Raw genomic sequence first — 8444 nt, forward strand, 5'->3', positions numbered from 1 at the left:
GCCCTGAACACATGTGCATAAGTTGGAGCAGCGTGAGTGCAGGGCATAGTTTTAGGAGGTCCATTTGATATGCTCCCACACACACACACACACACACACACACACACACACACACACACACACACACACACACACGGGGCTGTAGGGTGATTTATTAAGCTGCTCCTGTTAATTCTTAATAATCCTGAGACTTTCACACCCCATTTACCTTGCTGCTGCTTTTGGCTGATCCACAGGCTGCATATTTGTAGGAGCACACACACACACACTCTCTCTCACACACACACACACACACTCATGCATGCACTCTTCCCTTTCAGGCCTATGCGTACACACACACACACACACACTCGCACTTGGGTTCACAGAACAAAGGGGCTCGGGGGCCTTTATCTTCGCTGCCAATGTTGAGAATAGAGAGAAAGAGGGAAGGGAAGAGGGGCGGCGGACAGGAGGGAGGACCGGGTGTGTGTGTTCCCGTCTGCGACTATAAAAGCCGTCCGCTGGTAAACGGAACAATCCATCAAAGCCTTTTAGGGACTGGGTGTGGGCGGAGGCGGCGTTCAGCTGGATCTGTGACTGTGTTTAAATGATGAGAGAGTTTTTACTGTAATTGTAAATGAAAGTGTTGCGGCGACTTTCTGAGACGATTCGTGCTGTTCGGGGAGTTCAATCTCGTTTTTTAAAAATATATGTCACACCTAAAAAATCACACGAGGAAGTGTTTCCAGGAAGTTAAAGTTGTGGAAGCCGCATCTTTAACTCCAGTGAAGCTTTTCTCTTTTTAAAAATATATATGTAAATAATTAGATTCCAGTCAAATAAGCCTGGTGACTCATAGGAGGACTAGAAATTCACACCAGATTTGTTTGGTCCAGACCTGCTTTCATTTAATTAAATGGCTCAAGTTAGCCAAATTCCATCATTATTAATGGATTTTTTATTTTTTTTCTTCCCCCAGTAGGGGTAATAGATTTGTTTCTTTTAACAACCGATTCCGTCACCCTCTCCGCTCAGCCTGTGTCATTTTAAGGAAAAAAAAAAAAGCGTCCCTGTCTTACCAGATGTGGAAAAGGTTCACATTAATACATGCAAGGAGGATGGAGGGAGAGAGAAGAGGAAGGGATGGGGATGATAGGAAAAAGGTAGGTCAGGAATGAAAGAGGGCAGAGGGAGGAGGGCACATTAATCAGAATAAAACCGGAGAAGAAGCATACGAGTGGTGGCGAGTCGAGAGTGAAGCGGGGAGAACAAAGCCATCTGGGACACAAACAAGTCCTGACACCGACGCTGCTCATTTAACAACGGGTGATTTAAAGTTTTCTTTCTTTCTTTCTTTCCCCTGTAATAAACCTGGTGTTGGCCGGAGTCTGATCAGGTACAGATGATAGCAGGCAGCGTGGATTTACAACCAGATCTTCCACAGAAATAAAGATGTCACACTTTGACAGCTGACCTGCTGGGACCCTAAAACTATGACTGGGAACGTTTCATTGTTCTGAGTGTGTGTGTGACAGACAGAACAGAGTCCAACCTGGACCCGATCAGGGCCCGAGAGTATCTGCTTTAAGTCAAGTCACAGTCCTCCCTCCCTTGTTGTTGACTGTCTGCGTTTTAATAAATCTGAAATTAATTTGATCTCCGAGACGTTTTGCTGTAATCTGACGAACACGATGTCGCCTCTGTTGCAGGTAAACCCGTCATGATCGTCACAGAGTACATGGAGAACGGATCGCTGGACAGCTTCTTACGAGTAAGTAATAAAAGAAACGCAAACTTTTAAAACACTGAATGAATTATGCTGCATGTGGAGAAACAACCGCTGCTTGTAAAAACACCGAGTAGCAACAGGTGTTAGAAGTATTTAAAAGAATGTTTTCCAAATGGGAATAAAATATCTGTGCTGATTAATCCACACTGAAACGCTGTCTTCTGCAGATTATTGTCAAAATTTAAACACTAGTTTTAATCGAGGTGTCTTTCTCGCAGCAAAGATATATTATTTGGTGTATTTTTAAAATGTTCAGTGTCGCAAAAATGTGTTTTCACATCGACACACATTAAAGAGATCCGTCCAGTTATTGAAAAAACTGTTTTTTTTTAAGTATTACTACAAGCTTAAGTGTTATTATTATGATTGTAATGTAAGAACCCACTCAGGACCGCTGGAAAATGTGGTCACTTTATAAAAGAAAGAGGTTTTAACGCTGCCTTCTGGTTTCCAATAAGTGCTGTACCTGAGACTGGTTGAGTTTCAGCTGTTCTCTCCAAACAACTTATCGAATGACAAGCGTTTTTTAAACGTATACCTACCCCTCGTCCAGCCAGGAGTGAATTTCATTCTCGCCAGCCTTCGTCTCTTAAAGAGGAATTGACCTGCCTCACTGAAATTAGCCAAAGCACAGCAGCCAAACCGCGACGCTGGCACGACAGGCTGATGCTGGTTTTAGTCCTTTTCCACATGTCTGCATCCAGACACGTCCAGGGCGGTTAGCGGCCGTTTCCTGACGTTTTTCTCAGAGGCCTGCACTTCGTCACTGAGAAACACAGCGAGTGGACAAATACACACACGACACATGCAGCTTCGTAGCTTTACATCGGAGCTGACGCTGTGTTCTCAATCCGCGAAGCTTTGAAGTGACTAAACAGGTGGTCTGGCCGCTAATTGCTCCAGACGAGACGGGAGGTGAGGTGGGCCTTGTTGGGTTTCAAAGGAAAACATCTCACAAACAGAGGAAGCTCCTGCATGTGAGCAGCAGCAGCAGATATAAAGGCCGCAGACGAGCTAAATGGAGCTCAGTGCAAACCCGGAGCAAACAGTGCCACCGATACAACAGATAAATAGACACACTCGGGCATGTTGTGCTGAGCATTGTCAGCTTTCTGCTCATATTTTATGATCTCAGGCTGTTGCTCTCCTCGTGCCTCCACTGTTTATGTGTCTTCCCCGTTCAGATATCAGCGACAGATCGCAGAACATATAGACTTGCTCATAAACACTTGCCAGTGTAAATCAGTGTAAACACTCGGGCTTGCCAGTGCAAACAGCAAAAAGAGAACAAGTGCTTTGTGTTTATATTTCACCCGCCGTGTGTTTGAATACCGCGTCTCGCCGCTCTGTAAACGTTCTGCTATAAAAATCTATCAGATAATCCAAATGAGATCTTTAGGATTTGCATTATAAACAGAGTTCTCGACGGTTTGATACGGCGCCATGGAAACGCGATACATCAGGCGTTCTGACCCGATGTGGCTTCCTGAAGATCAGCACCTGTACGCGTTTTAATTCAGTGTGTTAAACCTTTGAATTTAAACGTTTTAATAAATGCATCTGTGCTTGAGATCTTATTCTAAGCCTTGAATAAATATAGATATATGCTTCCCAGAAGAGAAGCAGCCTTGAAATTCAGACTCTGAGACTAAAACTTAAAGTACCAGATATGTTTATTGTCAGAATCCAGACAAACCAGTATAGAAATCCAGTCAACTCACAGTAAATGAGCCGCACATATTTTTTCACTGGTCATCGGATTTTATCGCTCTGCAGTAAATAACAAATAAAATAGCTTCATGAACATAATATACACAGTGGACGATAACAACAGCAGCGATATATTAAAAAAAGAGATTCACTGTTATCCTGGCTTGATGGTAATTTCCATATATTACCGTGTCTCTGGCTTTGGGATTTCACAGTTGAGATGAAGATGAGGTGCAAGAATGTCAAAGGTGCTTTTTAAAGGTTAATGAAAATGCTGTGGATACTAATGTAGAGAGGTTTCGTTTTATGCAAATAGCCACAAAGGTCAGACTCCCTCTTTGTTCTATATAATGTACATTAAAAGTGCGGCGTTACCAGAGCGTGCCGTCATCGCTTTGCTTTCATCTGTTCTGTCTTTCCTCCAGAAGCATGACGCCCAGTTCACGGGAATCCAGCTGGTGGGAATGCTGCGCGGCATCGCCTCGGGCATGAAGTATCTGTCAGACATGGGCTACGTTCACCGGGACCTGGCGGCCCGAAACATCCTGGTCAACAGCAATCTGGTGTGTAAAGTGTCAGACTTCGGCCTGTCCCGAGTCCTGGAGGACGACCCGGAGGCTGCTTACACGACCAGGGTGAGCCGGAACGCAAACACAAATTAAGGACATCAACGACGACATGAATAAATATGTTGGGCCGGGTCCTGGGGCGCGCCGGGCTTTTTCTGGAACGCATTAGGATGCAGTTTTATGTAGAACTCCCCGACCGCAACAGTGGAATGGTACTAAACACGCTACTGTTCCTTCTACTGTCGCCCTGAAGCTGGGTTTCAGTGTTTCTGGCTCCTCAGCAGAAATGGTTAGAAAATGAAACACTGATGTTCAGTTGGGCTGCACGGTGGATCGGTGGTTAGCATCGTTGCCTCGTAGCTAGAAGGTCGCCGGTTCACGTCCTGGTGAGGACACCCGGGATCTTTCTGCGTGGAGTCTACATGTTCTCCCCGTGCAGCGTGGGTTCTCTCCAGGTTCTCCGGCTTGTTGAGGTTAATTGGTGATTCTAAATTGTCCGTAGGTGTGAATGTGAGTGAGCTTGGTTGTCTGTCTCTAAGTGTAGCCCTGTGATAGACTGGTTACCTGTCCAGGTGAACCTGCCTCCACCCTGAGTCAGCTGGGATAGACTACAGCCCCCCATGACCCTAGTGAGGATTAAGTGGTGTATAGATGATGGATGGATGTTCAGCTGATTTGGCCTCATGCATACTTTCAAATGAACACAACACCTTCATCCTTTATCTCACGTAAGAAACAAGAATAACATAAATAAAGAGTTGTGATAAGGTAGCATCAGCTGGAAGGTCATGAAGAGAGCCAATCCAAGAAAAATACTTTGCATGTGGTTTGCTGCATCCACACAGACACTTTAATTAATGGTTTTGGATTCTTGATGGAACGTCTCAAAACATGGCACAAATGCTTCAAGAATCAGTAAAGTTTAGAGGCGTTTCGTAATTCAACAACAGAGACATTCGAGACACTTCCGTCGCATCTTGACCTCAACTTTTTTCAGCTTTTCAGGACTTTGCTGGACTGCGGAAAACCTCTCGGCGTGTGAACTCACCTTATAAAGCTGCTGAGGATAGTTCTCACAACAGCTTAAGTACAGCAGTCAGGCACAGAAAAATGAATAATATAAGAGAAATCTTAAAAGCAAAAAACCTCAAAGCTCGTCCCTCCGGTAGGGCGAGACTGTTTTTGTTTTTGAGTGTGAGCAGCGCTTGGAAGTAAACAGGTAGAAGTTTGAGAAGATTTGTGCTGAAAATATATTTTGAAAAATAAGCCTATTAGCATTTATATTTTTATATTATATATTTTATTTACAGTGGATTCTCAGGCCTGCCATGCTCCGGGGGACTCATCGGTACTTCTTGTAGTGTGTGTGGTCATTTTCATCATAGGGTCCTGTGGTCTGAACCGTGCGTGCAGCCCCTTTAAACAGAGTGTAATTTTCTTGCTGAGAATTGCTTGTCAAATAAACAGTCAGCGTGCCGTTTGCCTTTCTCCCAGAAATACATAATCTAAAATAATAAGGCGGAATAATAAACTCTGCCGTAATTGACGATGCATCGCACATGCTCCCACTGGAACCGTCTTTTTTTAACTTCTCTCGTCACTACTTTAAGAAAAAATCTTAACTTTTGGATCACATGTGGGTCTTGTAGATTTGTGTTTATGTTTTGTTTCCATGTACACCTCTGTTCATTTATTTGTGTCGCTGTAGCGCTGCCTAATACGTTCCCCAGCGTTCCCTTTGGCGTCCGAATGTGATTTTTTTAAAGGCCAGCGTGTGACTGCGCAGCACCAGACGAGAGCACAGCGACTTGGCTAGCGTCTCTGTTAGCGTTGGCTACCCTCGGCCTCCTTTCCTCAGCTCCGTTTTCCTCGTCTGTCTGAACGTTACCAATATTTATGTGTCAGTTATTATCAGAATGCGTGTACTCGCCAGTTTGGGGAAAGCAAATTAATCAAAGTCAGTCAAAAAATAATCAAAGCCAAGAAATGGCTCCGCATGACTCACAATGCGAAGAGTGTTTTCACTTCAGCTCCTTCACACCAGCACTGGAAATAATAAGAATCATCATCATCATCATGGTCCTTATCATCATCATCATCCTTTAGCTGTGACAGGTTTGTGTCTGTGGCTGGGATCTCTGTACTTTGGCCTGAGCCCATTTGGACTTAAGAGTTTCGGAACAGCTCATAAAATTCTCCTGCGCGGGACATAAACCTGTGACTCAGATCCAGACAGCTTTTACATTTAATTTTGTTGGAGAACACACCCAGAACTAGATGTATATCCACCCAGCAGTGTGATACCGTTTGTCTCATATCTATGAGTTCATCCACTGAGCCGAACTCAGCCAAAGTCAACAGTAACGTCAGGGTAGCGAGGTAGTCGTAGGTTTACTGAATGACAGGTTGACTAAGGCAATAAGAAACTCCAGACTGAATTAATCTTTCTCTTTTCTGTGTCTCAGGGAGGTAAGATCCCCATCCGGTGGACAGCTCCAGAGGCCATCGCCTACAGGAAGTTTACATCAGCCAGCGATGCTTGGAGTTACGGCATCGTGCTCTGGGAGGTGATGTCCTACGGAGAGCGGCCGTACTGGGAGATGTCCAATCAGGATGTGAGTGCTGCCGATCTGCTGAGTTAGCTTTCTTTAGTGGAGGGGGTTGGTGGGATTACAGCTCTGCATATTTACAAGTCTTGTTTGGTAGAAGTAAGTGGAGGCATCAGCAGCTCTTTCTGGTTTAAGATCTTTGGTTCGTGTTCAGGAGGGAAACCCAGAAAACGGGGTTTCAATGCAACACCTGTTTTCTAATATGTTTTAAATCACAATATATTGTCTTCCCTATGTATTTTATTGCTTTATTGTGGCTCCTTGTCAGCCAACCAATCATATGCTAGATGGCGCCGTACTCGTCGCCCTGGTAACCTATAAAATGGAAGGAAAGCTTCAAACATGCACTGAAAGGGTTTTATTTTAACACAAGAAGATCTTTCTCTAAACCAAAACTTATGAAAGCTTCTGACATGTGCTTATTGTGGACTTTCTGGTTCTTTTTTACCTGGATGCTTCACCTACAGTGTCATAAGTGAAAAAATATGTGTCTCTAAAAATAGAAATGACTTTAGACCAAAAAAAAAAATTAGAAACATCTCATGTCCATTTTTCTGAAAAGTCTACTTGATAAACATCCGTTTATTGGTTACACTGAAGGCTCTGGACAAACCTCCTCATCGTAATCTTTCTAATCTTGTCTGCCCCGACATGCAGGTAATAAAAGCCGTAGACGAGGGCTACCGTCTGCCCCCGCCCATGGACTGCCCCGCCACCCTCTACCAGTTGATGCTGGACTGCTGGCAGAAAGAGAGGAACAACCGGCCCAAGTTTGAACAGATAGTCAGCATCCTGGATAAACTCATCCGCAACCCCGGTAGCCTCAAAATCACGGCCAACACCACGTCCAGGTATGGGGCAGATGTTGTTTGTTTTTCCCTTTTCATGTGACTGTTAGTCTGCAGTTCTAGTCTATGCAGAACTACTTCTTCTAAACATGACTGAGTGTGTGTGTGAGTGACTTATGCATCTATAAATGGAGTTGTTTTGATTCCAGAAGGATTTTAGTGTTTCCTGAGCTGCTTTTTGTGTTCTTTGGTTCCCGTCCATGTGATTAACGGATACCACAGCGGCGTGGGTTGTTGCAGGTCGTAGCGAGTTCTGCTCCGTCGTCACGAGACGTCGTCGAGGCATCGATGCGGTTGCCGTTTAATTTTCCGTGAATGTTGCACCATTCGACGTAATTAATTTAATGGACAATAAAAATGATGAAGGGACACATTTGGGGGGGAAAGAGGCAGATTTTTGTGGTGGATTTATTTTTCTTTCACCCTTGGGGCATCCCTGTTTCGTTGCAGTGCCGGAGCTTAACATAAACACTGCTGTAATACTTCCTGTGTTTGTGGGCTGTTACATGAAACTTTGCCCTCTTACAAGAACCTTCAGTTTATGTTTTTCCTCTTTCTCATGCAGTCTAACATCATATTTCTGCCAGTGTCTTCTCTCTCTCTGGCTTTCTTGTTACCCTCCCTATTGCCTCTCTCCTTCGTTGGGACCACCGTTCTCTCTCGGGGGGCTGCAGGGAAGCAGAGTGGCCCGTGTACAGTTGTCGGTTCTGGGCAGGGAGCGTTTCAGGCGTCGGGTCTGCAGCAGACAGCCGCGGTATTATGGAGACGTCAAAGCTCATAACATTGACTAATGATTTCTTAAGAAAGTGAAAATAGGTCCCTTGGAGTTTGCATGTAATTTTCCTGATTGGCTTTTAACACTGGGTGAGCACAGGCTGGCCGACGGAGGCTGGTGTGGTGATTTATGAGAGCTGTGTGTGTGTGTGTGTGTGTGTGT

The 8444-nt window shown here is 44.6% G+C and overlaps 1 protein-coding gene across 2 annotated transcripts in view; it reads left to right on the forward strand.

Annotated features, from left to right (window-relative positions):
* The window catches only part of epha3 (eph receptor A3), a 42935-nt gene that overhangs the window by 23951 nt on the left and 10540 nt on the right, over positions 1 to 8444 (forward strand). The window contains exons 9-12 of one of the 2 annotated variants that reach the window (XM_008277491.1): positions 1692 to 1753; positions 3907 to 4116; positions 6516 to 6665; positions 7317 to 7510. In XM_008277491.1, the coding sequence (XP_008275713.1) occupies positions 1692 to 1753; positions 3907 to 4116; positions 6516 to 6665; positions 7317 to 7510 (616 nt within the window). The remainder of the gene's footprint in view (positions 1 to 1691; positions 1754 to 3906; positions 4117 to 6515; positions 6666 to 7316; positions 7511 to 8444) is intronic. The other variant, XM_008277499.1, reaches the window with a different exon arrangement.

This window comes from Stegastes partitus, unplaced genomic scaffold (genome assembly GCF_000690725.1).
Source record: "Stegastes partitus isolate 25-593 unplaced genomic scaffold, Stegastes_partitus-1.0.2 Scaffold3, whole genome shotgun sequence".
NCBI lineage: Eukaryota > Metazoa > Chordata > Actinopteri > Pomacentridae > Stegastes > Stegastes partitus.